At 41.2% G+C, this 18,045-nt stretch overlaps 3 protein-coding genes across 3 annotated transcripts; 1 reads left to right on the top strand and 2 right to left on the bottom strand.

Moving 5' to 3' along the window:
- Positions 1–879: 879 nt before the first annotated feature.
- On the top strand, positions 880–6,736 carry LOC306751843 (modulator of smoothened protein-like; the record flags this gene model as incomplete). The annotated part of the gene is made up of 3 exons (XM_079235492.1): positions 880–985; positions 5,232–5,444; positions 6,552–6,736. 3 exons carry the CDS (start codon positions 880–882, stop codon positions 6,734–6,736), a joined length of 504 nt encoding a protein of 167 aa, XP_079091618.1.
- Positions 6,737–9,256: 2,520 nt separating this feature from the next.
- Positions 9,257–14,032, bottom strand: tmem235b (transmembrane protein 235b; the record flags this gene model as incomplete). The annotated part of the gene is made up of 4 exons (XM_079237748.1): positions 9,257–9,486; positions 13,135–13,272; positions 13,448–13,510; positions 13,852–14,032. The coding sequence occupies 4 exons, from the start codon at positions 14,030–14,032 to the stop codon at positions 9,257–9,259; spliced, it is 612 nt and encodes a 203-aa protein (XP_079093874.1).
- Positions 14,033–14,584: 552 nt separating this feature from the next.
- Positions 14,585–17,736, bottom strand: birc5a (baculoviral IAP repeat containing 5a; the record flags this gene model as incomplete). Its single annotated transcript, XM_079213989.1, has 4 exons — positions 14,585–14,783; positions 15,021–15,138; positions 16,835–16,944; positions 17,629–17,736. 4 exons carry the CDS (start codon positions 17,734–17,736, stop codon positions 14,691–14,693), a joined length of 429 nt encoding a protein of 142 aa, XP_079070115.1. The 3' UTR covers positions 14,585–14,690.
- Positions 17,737–18,045: the final 309 nt, after the last annotated feature.

Raw genomic sequence — 18,045 nt, 5'->3', positions numbered from 1 at the left:
TTAAACAACTACAGTTCTATGGTAACTGGGCTAAAATAATCTGTTGATGAAAACTGTAATACAATCAAAAGCTCCAGAGCAAGTTTTATTGTTTTAATTTGTTTCACAACTTTGGAGACTTTGGAGCACTGAGAAAAGCAACATAATCTATGATGATGCAAAAAGTACCAGTCGCGTGAGCAATTTACAGATGTTCTCGCGAGAGTTGTTCAGCACAGACGCGGAGATGCAGCGAGCTGCCTGCGTCTCAGCTCCTCGCTGCGGAGGGAGGACAGCGGCGTCCTGCTGAAAACACACTGGCTCCGCGTTTGAGAAGCTTTTTAAAAATAGATGAACCGACGATTACTGCGCATACGCGTGTGTCCGTGTGCACATTTTGAAGCGGCAGAAAAGCGCTTTTATTTTGAGCATGGGCGGCGTTTCCCGTCCGTGTGCGTCCAGAGGAAAGAAACCGCTTCCATAATAATAAAGAGGAGAGAGAGAGAGAGAGAGGGGGGGCTCCATGCAGACTATGGGAAAAAGTCGACCGCCTGCGTGAGTCCGTTTTCACTGCTGGGGATTTAATCAGCCATTATTACAAAGTCACCCGGGATGTGGTGGAGCATCCGGAGCTCGGGGCTCCATGAGCCCGGGCAGTGACGCTCTCCTCCGGGGCTGAAGAAGGGCCAGCCGGTCGGGTCAGGCTGTTGGAGGGACTCAATGAAAGAGGATCCTGCTTATCTGGATCCACTAGCAACGCAAGTTCCCTAACGATGGCTGGCTTTGGGTTACTGACTTCCACATGTCCCGCCTCCCTTTGAGAGAGCGAGAGAGAGAGAGAGCGAGAGAGCTAGAGCAAGAGAGAGAGAGAGGCACTGACCTCCACCTGGGGCCACCGACATGGATAAACTCACCGTGATATCAGGATGCCTCTTCCTCGCTGCAGACATCTTCGCCATCGCCAGCATCGTTAACCCGGACTGGATCAGCACTGGAGAGTCAGCTGGTAGGTTGTTGTTGCACTTTGTCTCTCCTCCTGCACCGTTATGTGTACCCTTCACTGGGTATCACTGTGGAAAATAGAGCTCCAAGTGGAAAATGGCATCTGTTTTGTAGGTGTAATAATAATTGGGAATAATTGTGTCAGAAGTCAGTGTTTTTAGTCCAAATCAACTAAGTTAAAAGCAACAGTTGTAAACAAACATTGACACGGTTGTCAATGGAGTGTGGTTCTCAACATGTTTGGCTTGTGACCCCTTCAAAAGAATCAATGTCATCACACGTTCCTTCATTTGGTGGCTGCCCAGATCTATCCCGGGACCAGAGATAGATATTTGCGTGAAAATGTAAGGAGTAGAAGTAAAAAGTCGTCTGAAAAATAAATACTCCAGTAAAGTATAGATACCCAAAATTTCTACTTAAGTAAGGTAACGAAGTATTTGTACTTCGTTACTTGACAACTCTGTTTTCAACACACACAAAACACAATTTATATGCCAGTTTTAATAGTTTGGGTTATTTTACATGTAGAATTTCTGTTTTTGTATACACATTATTATTAGTATGTGTCTTTTTCATTCCACTTCTTTGTGCCTACATTGACCACAATGCAACTCGACAATTCTGATAGAAATTCAGGCGTGTTATGCTCGTACCTGCTGATATCGTCTCGAGCGGCGGTGAGGAGAAAGCTACATAGGCCCGGAGAGATCACTTCTCTGTAACTCACACATCCAGATTCATTTCATTGTCAACCTTCTTCAGGTCCATCCTACTTTGCTCGAATGACATCAGATTTCTGGCAGCTCCCTCTGGAGCCACAAAATAACAACTTTTTTGCCTGTAAACATACTTTGATGTGTAAAATAGTTGGAGTAATTTACATCAATGTACTTTGATTGTTTCGTATCTAGTCAATGGATATGTCATGTTAGAGCGAATGCTTCACTTAAAAAAACATTGAGCCCCACTAAGGACGAATGATTGTGTCAGACTTTAGGATTCTGATTTACAGCTATTAGTTATGTCTGTGATCCGCGTAAAAGCCAGTCAGGATCATTTGAAGGGAGGCACATTTCCTTGATTGTACACTCAATCATAGAATTAAGCGTTGAAACGCATGCGTTGACCAAATCCTACAGCCCCGCTGGTTATTGCAATCGAGTAATATTCAGATGCAAAGTCCAAAAGCTAAACATTGACTAAAACGGATTCAACACACAAACCATACCACCACAGTATATGCACAGCTGCCCGCCGCCATCCTCATGTCGCAGTGGAGCGGAGATACGCACGTAACCGCATGTGCCGAGTGGTTATTACAGGATTTAATTTGTTGTAAACAAATACTGACTACCGCAGCAAGTTGAGTACATAACTAGCAGTTTTTTGTTGCATAATTAAATGAGTAACCCCGCACCAAATCTTTGGTTCTCAATCGTCACAGTACACAATGGGCTGTAGTTCAGACCAGCTCACACTGATGTTTTACCTCCCATTCCCAGTAAACAATGGTGTGATGACTGTACTTACTGTTCTAAAAGCTTTTTGTTCTTGGCTAATTAGCCAAATAGCAATAACCTGGAGGCAGGAAGTGTTGTTGGGGAATGAAGATGTGGGACTTTTAATTATGCCTCCTGGGAGAGTAATTATTCCCACCTGGAGAATTAAAGTTCCTCAGGCTCAGTCATGACGTATTTTACTTTGAGTGCTTGCTGTATACATAGTATTAAAAAAAAAATCCCCCTTTTTTTGTTTTTCGCAGACCCTTTCTTTTCCCAGCTCTGTTATTCAGTTGGCTCTCTGGATTGGTAAACACCCAGAAGAAGAAGAACAAACAAAGTTATATAGTTAGAGTTAAATACAAGTTATAATAGTAATAATAATATAATCGTAATATAGCGAGCTCACCGTGAACATGCACGTTGATAACTTCTTAATAGTTATCATGATCATCAAGAATCACATCTAGTCCTTTTAAAGAAGTATTGGACTGAATGCTTTCCACAGTGTTGCATAACATATCAGCCTGTGTAATACACAAGTAATCGCTGACGTTCCACATACCAAGATAAGCATGTACAGTTTTTGTGGCACATGGAATGCAACATGATAAATGTACTGCTTTCGCTTTTTCTTATGCTGGCTCTCATTCATACTAATTCAAGTGTATTTATTATGGCTCTCAATCACATTTTAATTTAAAACAAAAAGCCACTTTCTGCAATGGCATGAGGCAAAAACACATTTAGGTTTGACTTGGTTGTTCTTTTGCTATGTCCAGTATGCAGGGACATTATTGCACTATTTACATTGTCCCCCACCCTGTGGTATGAAAGGATGTGTTGAAATGGAAGAGGACATCCTGTGCATGAAGGGGATAGGTCAGCCGGCAGAAGGATGTGGTGCAGGCTGATGTTCCTTTCAGCCGGGTCCTGGAATCATCACCCAGCACTTTATCCAGGATCAACGATAAATATTTAAAGGGCTGATGGATATGGGAGTCGCATCATGAGCATGAATACAATCTGTTGTTTGCATTGTTGTGTGCTCGTGTTTTACATATTATTTACTTATACTAAACAGGTAAATGTAAATTGAAGGGTCTTAATGGCTTCTAAGTACCAGGCGTTATATAAAAGTAGCTTATTTTTCTCTAAATTAAATGTTGTTTCAGTGCTACTACGTGTTTGTCCTCCACTCTTTGTGATATTAGTTACTTGTCGTTTTGGCCATCGTGACAATTATATTAATTCTACAGTCGCTGGGTTTAAATTTCCCTGAATAAATCCATAAATCCATAACATGTTTAGAGCTCCTCTTCCTTTTGTGTCTGCTTGGAAGGCACAAACCGCCTGCTGAGTCAAGAAGAAAGTAAAAGGAGGGAGGGAAAGAATAAATGAAGGTGTGGGAGGATTTAAATTAGCTTTTATGTGCTTTATGCTGTGTCTTTCAAGCAGTCAGACTGGATGCAGAGTTAAGCAGATGCAGTCTCTGTTGAGCTTCGAGTGTGTGTGTGTGTGTGTGTGTGTGTGTGTGTGTGTTTACTGTTTATAAGCCTTTATGCGCCAGGAGGCCGTCAGAGGACTTGCTCTCTGATGTTGATCCACTGATCCATGTCAGGACCCTGAGTCTGTTTGACATCATTCATGAATCCCTCGGGGGGGGGGGGGGGGTGCCGCTGATGCTGGCACACTGCCCATCAGGAGGTTCCCATGCCAACGGGATCCTCGGTCACTGTGGGCAATCAGAGGGACTCCTGGGAGGTCGCCATGTCTTATAGGCAGAGTCAATATTTAAACACACAGTGTTGGGGAGTAACTATTCACATGTAACTGAGTTACTTATTATAATGCTGGTGATTACAAAAGGGTTACATCCAATATATACTTTTCAATAATCTGTAGAATATGACATTCATTCTGTTGATCTAATCCAATTTAATTTACATAGATGAGATTTTAACAAAAGCTTTCTAGTTAAAATACCATCTGGACTGATCTGTGTTATTTACCGTGGAGCACCGCTGATGTTTTATCTCCTACAATCAATTAAAAAAAACTAATCCGATCTGCATGGGGTCAAAGCCCCTGAAAACTTGATTTTAAATCCAGAGAACTTTTAAAGCAGCTATATTCAGCATCAATATTTTTAGAATAACTAGGGGAAAACAATGTGAAGCAGTGATGAACCTTCAGAGAATATTACCAAAATCTGCACTTCCCCTCGGCTTTCCTGGGCTTTAAAGCAAGTTTCAGCTCATTGATTAGCGGCTGGTCCACAACTTATGTGTTTTGGTTCAGTCTCACCGCTTTAAGCGTCCCCAAGTGGGAAAAAAGGTTTAAAGACTAATGAAGAAATAAGTAACAATTAAATAAAAATGCAGAAACATCCTCAGAATTTTTTTTTATTAGGAGCTTAACATAAAAAAAAAAAACTCTGCTAATCAGCTCCATCCGGACTATGTGGATGTGCTTTGATCACATTTGATTGATGTTGGAACAGAAGTAAACCACCCAACAACGTCATCTGATTTTGATTCAGGTGTTACTAAATCAGTACGCGCAGCTTCAGACCAGTTTGAAGGACGCAGATAAAAAAAACACAAAAGACAGAAATCTCACAAGTGAAATCAGCGTTCATGAGGATGATTGACTGAGAAGATAAGTTCTCAAGGTTTTGGGTCATCACATTCTGATTGATTTCTCTCTGTGCACGTTTGACCTTTGACCTGTTTCTCCGTCTCCATCCAGGCTCTATGACTGTGGGTCTGGTCCGGCAGTGCCAGACCATCCATGGCCGAGACCGGACCTGCATCCCCCCGCAGCTGCCCCCGGAGTGGATCACCACGCTCTTCTTCATCATTCTGGGCATCATCTCCCTCACCGTCACCTGTGGCCTGCTGGTGATGTCACGCTGGCGCCGCGAGGCCGCCCGATATGCCCGCTGGATCGCCTTCACAGGGAGTGAGTGTTCCCGCTCGTCCTCCCCCATCACAGCCAGCACTATTGAATCAATAGTGTCACATTTCACGTGTCAGAATGTTGATATTGATGCAACTCCATGTCCACGCAGTTCCAAAAGCCACATCATATGTACAGACAGAATTGATTTTCTCTCTTTACATTCCGGGGTCGAGGATAATTGTTCACAAACAGGGAAATTAAAGTTGAGAGCAAAACACAAACGGTCTCAAATGTTCTGCATCAGAAGACTGATGACATCTTTTTCCGTTTTAAAGCATCAGCAACCGTAGCAAACATAATTAGCCCTGTCCAGTATGCAGCTGTTATATAAACAGGATTCATGAATATTGTTGCTTTATCATCACAATAAAACCTTTTAGCTCTGAAGCGCCACATCGGGGGCAGAAATGAACTGCAGGTGGAGGCGAAACTGCCCGTTATAATTTATCAAATGTCTGTGAAAGTGAGAGATGCTACTTAAGAATCTCCTGTGAAATAAATGGGGCTTACCTCGACAAAGCTTTTAGTCTGGTAATTATGAGCATCTTGACAAAGTGACTCTAGGTGAGCTGCTTTCTATTTTTAAAGGAAAGTGACAGAGCTGCACTTCACTTCACATAATAATACATGTTCAAGGTGGTAAAGAAGTGGTTTGGGGTTGATAAGAATTAAATAAGATGAACTCCAGTACTCCTGGATTGACCTTTTCCACCGTTTATCCGTGACTTTGAGCCAACTGTTTCAACTCATCCGCTGGCTTGCTGACTAACGTCATGCACTCAACACATGGTATTCAGGTGTTACGGATGGCTTGATATTTGGACATTCATTTTTAAATCCAAATGGAAAGATTGTGGAGCTACTTAACCTCCAGGTCCTTATTTGGAAAAATGCTAAAATAGAAGTGGGCAAGAAGTAACTGGGGGAGTCTCTGAGTGGTATGGTATGTTTATTGCATAGACAAGTCCCAACCGGTTGACTCTACGTCAGCATTGGCCTTGCAAGGTTTAGGGCTGAGTTAGATTTCGTGTTGAGCCATTTTTAACCCATGAAATGCAGATTTTTAAGCGTAATCTGTTTAATCTTCTTCATGTCTCTCTGTCACAGTGGTCCTGTTCTGCATGGCTGCTCTCATATTCCCCATCGGCTTCTACATCAAAGAGGTTGGAGGACAGCCATACAAGCTCCCCAACAACACGGTGGTGGGCTCCTCCTACGTTCTCTTTGTTCTGTCCATATTCTTCACCATTGTTGGACTGCTGTTTGCTGGGAAGGTCTGCCTGCCCGGCTGACTTCCTCCTCTTTTTGTACCTTTTGGAGAAACACCACAATTGGATGCAAGTTTTGTTAGAAGTGACTCTTCCACGGAAGTGTTGGAAGTGCTGTTGAGAAGTAGAACTAAACCGAGAATATGTTTTCCCTTTGGATGAAGTGGGAGCCGAAATCATCGCGTTCCATCCGCTTGAGACTGAGCAGGAGCAGAGCGCTCGGGAAAAGGCCTCCATCATTGTCCGCACTGAATGATGACTGTGAAGTTGTAACAGAAAGGACAACAGTAAAATATGATGGAAATGGATTCAAGCATCTGGCCTTTCAAGGGAGCCCTGTCGGGCCCCATAGCGGCCAGTTACCTCCACCATAGGGGCCAGTTACCTCCACCATAGGGGCCAGTTTACCTCCACCGTAGGGGCCAGTTTACCTCCACCATGATGGAGGCTCTTCCTGACCAGCATGGAACAATATGGAATACACAATACACACAACAGAGTTTTACTTTCAAGTCACATTTTATTTATTTGTTTAATTGTTCAGTTATGTCTTTTTGTCTAGGCAAATGTTATTAAAAGGTCCAATGTATCCCAGTCTTTCCCTGCCGTTAATATGTGTGGTGGATCACTTTGCCTTAAAAGAGCTGTTAACCTAAAAAGAAAAAACGACTATGCGGTTGAGTTAGTGGCTCTTGGATCTAAAAGTCTGGATAGAAGAAAGGATTCAGCATAGAAATATTAAAACTGGAACATAAAATTAGCAATCGGGTGTCTTTCCAACATGATGATTATGGGAGTGAGTAAGTTGTAGCCAAGGATGTGTTGCAGGACGATGAGCTGGTCTCGAGGACGTTGTTGAGCTTCACCTTCAACATATGGATCAGCAGGTCAAACACGCTTAGTGAATATGAATGTATCATTCATGGGTTTGAGCATTTCCTGTTGTTTAAACACTGCATCAAGAAATGACCGAATCTATGACTATGTTTTATATATTTGAGACGCTGATGTCGACTTCATTTCTGTTTAAATGAACAGACATCCAGTCTGTGGCAATTTCTAGAAGCACTGTGATGTTTTGGAAGAAGCATGGAAGATCTCATCTCATTAAAAAGGACTCATTGGAACACCAATTGTTTTTCTTATTTCAAGGTGAGGTTATATAGGAATGTCAACATATCGCTGCTGTTTGGTAAAAAACTATTGCTATGTTTAGGTGATTTTAATTTTCTTAAAACTTCAGCTAAAGGATTTTCTTTTGGTAAAACAAATATGAATTCCATAGCTCATGTAATAAAGTCCAATATCTCAAGATTAGAGCCTAAAAAAAAGAAGGCTTGCTTTTTTTGTTAAAGTCTTAGATTAGATCAATTCATCTGATGGCCAAAATAAATCTTTTCTGCAGATGCTCCTGCAGTGAAGCAGCGCTTGTTTAGAGCAGAATCTCACACCCACTTTTCATCCCTTGTGTGGATGCACAGAATGTTTAGGTTGCCATAGAAACACCTACAAAATGTGAAAATGTGCATTTGTGTTTTTGTGAAAGGATTCAGCCCGCTAATGGGCGACAGCAGCAGGAATCCAGTGTTCCCACTCTGCTCGAGAATACAAAAGGCCTTTGACGTTGGAACCAAACCTCCCAGTCACAAGTGTTGCTATTTTATTTTTATTTTTGAAATACTTTAGTCTAAAATGATCTATTTTGGCATTTTCTTTGTGAGCAAATCTTGCAGTTCTCAGGGCAACAAACAAAGTAGAAGGAGAAAGAGCCTTTGGTTGGCACCCAAAAGTGATTAGTAGCTTCCATCTCTATCCACTGTGAAACATTTAGGTAACCAACAATGCAGCATTCAAAAGGAAATACACTTCCCCAACTGTTTTGGGCCATGAGATCAGATTAATAGTTAAACAAAAATAAGAAATGGGTTGAGGCTAACTAATGTTATGACACACAACAACTTTACTTATGGTGTTCCAACACTGCAAACTTAAAGTTCATAAGCAACAAACAAATAGTTTACAAATAATCTACATTAAAAATATAGACAATATAAAATGTTGTGAGAATAAAAATGTATCTATAGATTCAAGTGTGAGCCCTCAGTTTAGTTTGGCACAGAACATTCATATGACAATAAACATGGTCAAGAGCATGATGGATTTAAGGAGTCACTACAATTCTAACCACAAGAGGGCGCAATTAGTCACAGCAGTCCACCACTTCACTTTACTTGATGTAAATCCCCCGATTGCCAATTTGAAGCAGTTTAAGGACCTTAAACTTATAAAATACTCTTTTAAAACAGCCCAAAACATATTTAGTTCAACATTTGTAATTTGTGAAAGCCTTAAAAGTATCCAGCTATTGTTTGTTACTATGTTCTAATGCTGTGTTCACACCGAACGCCACAAATCGTGTCGCGTTCGGTGTGAACGCAGCATAAGGCTGGACCACATGCCAGCGACACATGCAGGTCAGTACAGTTCCATCGTCCCTCCTGAATGTGTTGAATCCCCTGTGGAGGCTGGTGTCAGGTCCTGGTGTCAGGTCCTGGTGGGACTGCTGTGCTGCAGCTTCACCATTCGTGCAGCCACCAGCAGCAATACGCCGGCGAGGAGCTCCAGGCCATAAGAGAGACAGGCCAGACCCAGAGACCAGCCGAAGGAGGTGTGAATATAGGCCAGACCCTCCGGCCCCACCAGCCTCTCCGTCTCAGCCAGGGCCTGGTACGAGTAGACGATGTAGAGACTCACGCCACCCAGGGTCAGCAGACCTAGAGGGAGACGCATTGCACATGCATACACACAACATTTGAATTAGTCTTTTAAAAATGTTCTTGGCCATCTGTTCATTGAAAAACATTTGAGATACATTCATGTTTTAATCAACTCAAATCATTGTGCGCCAGGAATGATAAAGTGGAAATCCGTACCAGTCAGAATTGCCTGCTGGGAGCTCATTGATAAACCAGCAATAACATCACGCCATTAGCTTCCCAAAATTGCAGATTGTGAGAGACAGGAAATACTGACGTATGTTGTCTGCTTACACAATAGTCATCAGAGACGACTGAGGTACACACACACCGACACAGTCCTCACAAGTTTCATAGTGTTGCTATTGGAAACCCTCTAAATTGTGATGGCTTGCTACTGGTTTTAAGGGGATGCAAGTGGAGCACAGAGGCTACCAAGAGCGGGACTAATAATGGTTTTATTACAATGACACCCCAAGGTGCTACGAGCTCAGAGAATGAGGAGGAGGCAGCATCTGAAGTCTCATTTTCATGCAGAGACACAAACAGAGACACATATTGTACAAAGGACTGCTGTTACCGCCCATACAGCTCAAACAAAACGTTTAATAATTGATCGGTGGATTGACAAGATGTTATCACTGACAATTTTGATTATTGGGGGAAATTGTACCATTCTTTGAGCATGAATCAAATAAGATTCACTTTCACTAGTACAGTCTCAAATGTGAATATGTTGCTGATTTTGAAAGATCTTCTGTGAAATGAAACCAAATACTTCTGGGTTCGGACTGCTTTTAGCCAAGCAAACAGGTGACATATCCGCTTGGGCTCTGGGAAAGCCTAATGAGCCTAATGATGTTGACGAGCTCCTGACTTTTTGTCCGGTGCCACCATGAGGTGGTTTTGGGTGAAATATCTCAACAACTATTGGATGGCTTGCCACGGAATTTGGTGCATTTCACCCTTCATATTCCTCACGTGACCAAAGACGTTCTGTGATTTCCCTAACTTTTTCTCTGGTTTGTCCAATAATATATATTACTTTATACCTGCAAAACTAATGACAGTCCCATGTACTGTCCTTCTGGTCCTGTTACTGTCATTTCCACACACTACAATGCAGAAAGCAGCACCAATGTTTGTGGGGCAGCTACTTAATAATAATAATGATGACGTATCATGCACTTCTGTTTTCATTTTAAGTGTGGATTGGTTGTTAACATGGAAGCACTTTGTGGATATTCTCATTTCAGAGGAAACCTTCCTCAGAATGGCAATTACCCTGAAAATGAAACAGAAGGGAAGCAGGTGAATGGCCCTGCGGGGAACCGACAAATACCCATTAGGCTTTTCAATGGTTGGTGAGGAAAGAAGTTCCATCATTAGAACAAAGCATGAACAGAGAGTTCTAGTACTATAAATATATACAGTGTATATACAGTATATGTGTGTGTGTGTCACGCAAAAAGGCACTCTCACTGCCATAGTTAACACACACATCTTCTGTTTGTGGGTTTATTTACACAATACACAGTGACTAAGGAAGCACAGGTGTTCAACTTTAATCAATGAATACTTGCCACAGAATGTTTTTAAATAATATAATTGTAAGAGTGGAAGAAGGCCGAACAACAAACAGGTCAAAGACACATTTGGGGGACAACGAAGACACTAAAAACAACGGATTGCCTCTTGGAGGCCGGGCTATTTTAAAACTCAGACAGTCAAAAGGTTCCCATGACAACTCAATCTAATTCAAACCGTTATTTAATTTCACACATCGCCATGCGATGCTTATTAAAGGGAGAACATAAGGAGCATTTTAAAGTAAGTGTTTATCCATCACAAGGTCCTCTTGACAGAGGTCACAAGGCGTTGGAAGAGATGTTCAGGAATGAATGTGCACACCAATAACTTCATTACTGCAAATACCCAGATTAACACAATAGTGCTTACGTGGTTAACGGCAATCTAACTCTCCCAATAACCCACATTTATAGAATCTGTTTCAGGGTAAAATAATGACCAAGTCGGTGTGTGGGAGGCAGCTTACAAGGAAATGGTAGGTTGGAAGTTGTGAGTCCAACACCAGATTTTTTTTTTGGGCCAAAAATCACAAGTAACGTTTATTTGTAACCAGATGGGACGATATAGGATTGTATTGCTGATTGCAATACATATTAAGAATCACAATTAGTTGATCGTGCTGCATCTACATTATCAGGATAATCGTTACATAATTTAATTGAATCCCAACTTTAATTGAATGTGTTATTTTGACAAATCGTGACAAGAATCAAAAAGATTATTGTGATAATGATTTGAACCACGTCATTTATATATAAGACTTCTCAAAGACACACATACTGTATATATACATACATGATATGTCTCGTCCTACCTGAACCCCCATGTTGGTTCACTGGCACGTGCAGGTTTCAGAAAGACATATCAAGTGTTATTGAAGACGGTATGAAATGAAAACCAGAATGTATGAGAGATGCAAATTTGGGTAGGATGAAGCCTTCTGATGTAACAGATGCAAGAGCTGCGCACGCACGCACGCACGCACGCACGCACGCGCAGACACACACACACACACACACACACACACCTGCCCCTTCATGCATACTTAACCAATATGGCCGGATCCAACAGCCAATCAGTCTTTGGTGGTAGTAAACGTCAGTCCCTTTGGCCTGAGGTCAACTTCAGCCCTGCACATAAAGTGTTCTCGTCTGCACAAATTAACCACATGGCCTTGCTTTACTGCCACACTTCAGCCATATAAATTGCATTTTTCTAGTGTTCCACTTCCCTCTGTAATATAATCATCGCATTAAATGTTGTCTGAGTGGAGAGTACTACCGTAAATCACAACCACATTGATTGTGACCATTTTCTAAGATAAACCATAAAACTATATCTGTTTTGTGCGCTTTTAATCTGACTTTTGATCATGCTGTTTCTGTGTTTATTCAATATGTACTTGTTTTTTTGGTAGGAGTGAGCACAGAGAAACGTCGACAGTTGCAGAAGCAGTGCCCAATGTACTGTACTCATGCATGTCGTCTAAAGCTATAGTCCCTAAACACGAGTCCCTTGGCCTGCATTGACAGTTCAAGATATCATTAAAATGACATGTTACAGTTTCCCATCAGATGAAACTAACACATCAAAGACTTACAAAAGAGCCTGGCTGTTATTTGTATGTCACTATATATTAATAACGGTCTAACAATGACAATTATTTGACTTAAATGTTTAAGCGCCCGCACCAAACCCTAAAAATGAGTTTGAATTTCTAATGTGGTTTTCCATCCACAGTCTCACTGACACACTATAATTTAAGGACAATGTCTTCCACAATGGGGGGGAGGGGTACCTATTAATGGCTCCAGCTGTAATTAACACTGGGGTAAAAGGGTTGATGCGCAGATATCTCTTGCACTTACTGTGATATTATTTGTATGTCTTGGCGCATCTTGGCGCATGAGAGGCACTCTGGGTTCTGTTTTTTTTAATTTTTATAGATTGGTCTTAAGTAGTTACTAAAATATATATTGGAGGGTGCACAAAGATGGCTCGAGCGCCCCATTAGAATTAAAGATGGACACATGAAGTGAGAGCAGACCCGAGAGAAGGAACTGCACCTCAGCTTACTGCATATGAAGAAGTAGCAGGCTGTGCGGGTGAGGAGGACCGGGCTCCGAGCCAGAGAGCTGACCAATCCACAGATCCCACCAAACAGCAGCAGGACCAGGCTGAGGGGAAGCACCACCACTATTGCACTGTGCATGCCTGTGTACACACACACACACACGCACACACACACACACACACACACACACACACACACACACACACACACACACACACACACACACACACATGTGGATTATGGATCTTCAGTGGATTTATGGCAGTCTTCACAATGAAACTCCATTCTCAGAGTATTTGTGTTAGAGAGACTCACTCAGCATGTGCAGCTCAGAGTCAGCTGTGAAAGAGTCAATCGTGTCGACATTCATCTTCCCATCTGGAGGTCACAATCAAACGCACCCAAGTTAAGTACATGTGGTAGTATGTATCTATTCTAATATACAAAACAGAAAGACTGAAAAGGTATAGGTAGAACCATAATGCTTATATATTCCAATCCTAAATTATTCTCAATTAAATCAGATAATTAATTTAATATAAATAAAATTAAAATATATTCACACTTCTAGCCCTCAAAAATAGTTTTTAATACAATCCTTTTGAAAACCAAAAACGAGTTGACCACTATTACATGCATGTTAGCGTTGTTCCATATCATTATTTTGGTTATTAAATAGAGCACTGATATTTAAATCATTATGGAAAATTAGCCTATACCTTCGTTGGTGCTCCACAGTCCCGAGTGGGAGCTCAAGTCCTCAAAGTCGCTCATATAATTCAAAGGATTCATCTCGATGATGTACCAATATTCGGTTCCGAGGGAAGTCGCCAAAAAAGCGAAACTCAGGATGCCGCAGATTCCGGCTGCGATCACCAGAGCGCCGAAAGAAACCTTCATCCCGACCAGGCGACGGCGCGCGCGTAACGCGGGTCTCTAGTGCTGCTCCGGTCTGTCACACGCTGACGCGCTAATTGCGAGATGCGCAATACATTCAGACTATATTATGGCGTTTTAGTTCTGCCGAGGCGTTAATTACAATCGGAAGGGTGGAGATGGAGGTCAAATGATCCTGACTGAATGCACGAAGTCACAGAGCTGCACTAGAGAGTGCTCTCTGAACGGCAGCAGCTTCAGGCTGGGAGGGACTCGGATACTCAGGAGGCGTTTACACAACAAGAGGTGGAAGGATAAAACACACACATGAAGGGATAGTCTAGGAATCAGAATAAGGAGAATACATTTGGGTCAAGAAAACCATCCCCAAAGTTTCATAGTAAAAATAAAGCCAGGCATTGTGACTGAACGTGTTGTACAGCTTTCCTCTTGCCAGTTTAATATATTTTCAGATTCATCCCTTCTGAATCCCACCCCTCAAATAACGAATACGGGTAACTAGAAAGAACAGTTTTAATGAATAAAAACAGATAGCATGACAACAGGACACGTTAAAGAGGACATAAAGGAAACATGGAAATATGTTCAGTGAGAAACAGTCAGCCAGCCATCAATCTCTCTCACACAGCGGCCATCTCATTCATCTGCTGCTGTTGTCTTGTCAGTCTTCGCCCATGACCGTCTTGATGATATCTGCTTTTCTCAATTTGGCTGCCTCTTCAAACTTAGTGACGGGCTCGTTACAGCATTTGACCTGCGAGGAGGAGGAAATTAAATCTGGATGAGACAATGTTCTCACAGGAAACTCTCTACATTTCGTAGATGCGTGTGTTGCTGTGCAATTCATTCTCATTTAAGACGTGAAAGGAAAAACAAAAGATAAAAGAATGGTTTGGAAAAGTATGTTGGCAGTTACATAGTTTAATCGAACAGTCAATTTATAAAATTATGTAAATCAGTCACAATGTATGGAGTTCCCCGACATACGTACAATCATCAACTTGTGCCTCTCCTTCTGTAGTTTGAGTAATTCCTCTACAGTCAGCTCTTCTACTTTCTTCTTCAGGGCGATGAATTGGCAGGATGGTGAATGAGATGCGTGCTCCTTCCTACCAGCAAACACAAACACATATGAAAGGAATGGACATTATAACAGCACTGTACTTATACACCATCATCCATGGGCATCATTTAAGGGAATATGGATGTAGGAAACACCTGTTTTTGCGCTATAAGATGTTGTGCCATATCTATTAAAGTAGCCAACCGTGGTATTAACGTCTGTATGTAATCAACCACTGACTGTCAAATTAAATAAAGAAAGTTCAATTGAATTACATCTAAACAATATTTATTATTACAGATTTTCAATTGAACTGGATTAATTCTAAATACATACACTAATAATACATACATTATCCACTCTTCTTTCAAGTAAAATAAAGGCTGGATTTAAAACAGAAAGCTTTTGAAAAATGTGACTCTTAAAATAAAGTACTTAATTTTAGAAAAATGAATTTAACTGAATTGTCCTGCGGCTTTAAATTCAGTTTACTCGGGCGTCAAGTGATGTGGGGTTAGGGACTTTATCTGTGGTTATTACACCACTTGTTAAACAACTCTAAACTCAGGGTTCTATGCTATGACCTCAGGGTTCTCTGATCTCAAGGTTCTATGCTATGACCTCAGGGTGCTCTGATCTCAAGGTTCTATGCTCTGACCTCAGGGTTCTATGCTAAAAAGAGAAATGTGTGTGCAGGGACTTTATCTGGTTATTAAACCACTTGTTTCAGCTCATTTCTCCTCTCAGTTAACATCATTGTTGGGCAGTTAATTCATGTTTTAGGGTTCTGATCGTAGAAGTGATCCATGTAAACGTAATAATTCTCAATTATTTATCGGTTTTCGGTTCAGGGCCCAGAGACGACTGTGTCTGGGTCCGGACCGTGGTCCGCCTTTTAGTGACCCCTGTCAGTATGTCATTTATTTTCTCTGTAACTCTACACTCTGTAACTTTCCTTAAGGTTTCTAATTCGAAATTAACAGTCTGGTTACCAATACTGCTTGCTGGTAAAACACGAACACAATTATACACACGATATATTGTTAAATTCACCAACAGTGATTTCACAGTAATGGGGCCATTGCAAGGGCCATGAATATAAATTAAATGTTTACAGAATTACAAAGAGTTCAGATAGTTAATGCCTGAGGTGCCTACTAATCAGTCAAGAACACTGCAAGATTATGGAACACAAGAAGGAAGAAAGTCTTGGGAATTATAAATATTATATACAACAAGTGTACATTTGAACTGGAAACGGAACAGGGGTCCAAAGTAAACTCTCACACACCAAAAGGAGGACATTTAAAAAAAGGCATGTTGAGAGCTTTTTGTCAATTGTAAAGTACTTGTTTATTTTGTCCATTACTTCTATCACTGCATCTTCCACACAGTAAGATTACCAGGCAGGGCAAACATAAAAAAAGAAGCTATTGCATTGCATGAAATTAACGGATCCGTTATTTTTGGCGGTTGAAAAAAAGGTCAACGTATCTTTGACCCTTCTTTGTTATAACACACTCATGTCAGCCCCCTAACTTTATAGGAGTGCATTACAAAATAAACCAGAGTGCCACTTTAATCATATGCATATAGATCAAATTATTTGACTTTACAACCTACTTTATTATTCTGCAATATGGTTTTATAATGTTCTTGCGCCATTGCCTGCCATGAGCATACATTTTCTGTCCTTTTAGTGGCATTTCTGATTCATGGGCATAATGATGTGATTATCTTACTGTGGGTCATCCTCTGGCTCCCAGCCCTCCAGCTCTTTGAGGCAGAAGAAACACATCGCGATGTCTGGGCTGTTCCCTGAAGGGGTGTGAATGAAGCCAGCTTTGGCCATCTAGAGAAACAAATGAACAGACACAGACCACATGAAAAACATATATAGATGTTTTTGTAGCTGTATGTGCAGCTACAAATGATGAGCTGATAGACAGAACATGAATTAACAACCACTCAAATGTTCAAAACATATTTGTAATGCTGAGCAAAAATGTCCCAAACTGAAACAGGATAACCATAGATCTACAAAAAAAAGTATTCATTAACTATTAATGAACTGATAGTTGATTGCCATTTTCCAAGCTAAAGCCACCTAGTTTTATATTATTGTGTATAATGTGTTTGAGTCTTGTACCGTCTGTCAGACAACCTTATCCTTGAAGATTCACCTTGGGCTCTGTGTAAATGTGAAGGGCATTTCTACCATTTTATAAATGAAATTAATGAATAAATTAATACATAAGGAAAATAATGGTTTGGTTCGACTTCCAAAACGTGGGTTGTGGTTTCAACTTTTCAAATGTGAGGAATTGCTGCTCGTTTCAGCTTTGTGTTCTTGCAGAGTGAGAATATGAATATCAAGATGATCTAACTTACAGGCGGACAGCTCAAGCTAAACCCCAGGTAAGGTTACAATGTATTCAACTTAAATATGAGCTTATTTATATTTAGCTCGAGCTAACTATTTGTCGCGTTAGCTCGGAGGCCCGTGTAGTCAACACCGTGTGAAAGGTTCACTCACGTTCTCCGGGGTACACGAGCAGCCTTCGTCAAACGGCCAGCCCTCAAAAGTTTTCAGCCTGTTCTCATAAACATACATTTTGATATCATCTTCGTTCAACAGCTCCATTGTTTTAAGGATCAATACACGCCAGTGGTTTTACCAACTGAAGCCAGCGGGCTGAAGGGTGTTTTCAAATTTTAGCGAATGTTCAGATCGACTGTTTTGATTGGCTGATGAAAACAACGTGACCTCATGTATTCTTCTTCGCGGCTCTCCCAATCGACACTTTCATTAGAATGCTCAGGTTCGCCACCCAGTGTTCTCGGCCGCACTCAACTTTTACCGTAAACTTTTACTGTCGCTGAAACAAAAAAAAGGGATCAATCTACACTTTAAAAATAAATCAAATGGTTAGTTAATTCTAATACAACACCA

The sequence above is a fragment of the Taurulus bubalis genome, assembly GCF_910589615.1.
Source record: "Taurulus bubalis genome assembly, chromosome: 2".
In the NCBI taxonomy this organism is placed as follows: Eukaryota; Metazoa; Chordata; class Actinopteri; order Perciformes; family Cottidae; genus Taurulus; species Taurulus bubalis.
This window is presented reverse-complemented; position numbering and strand designations above follow the sequence as displayed.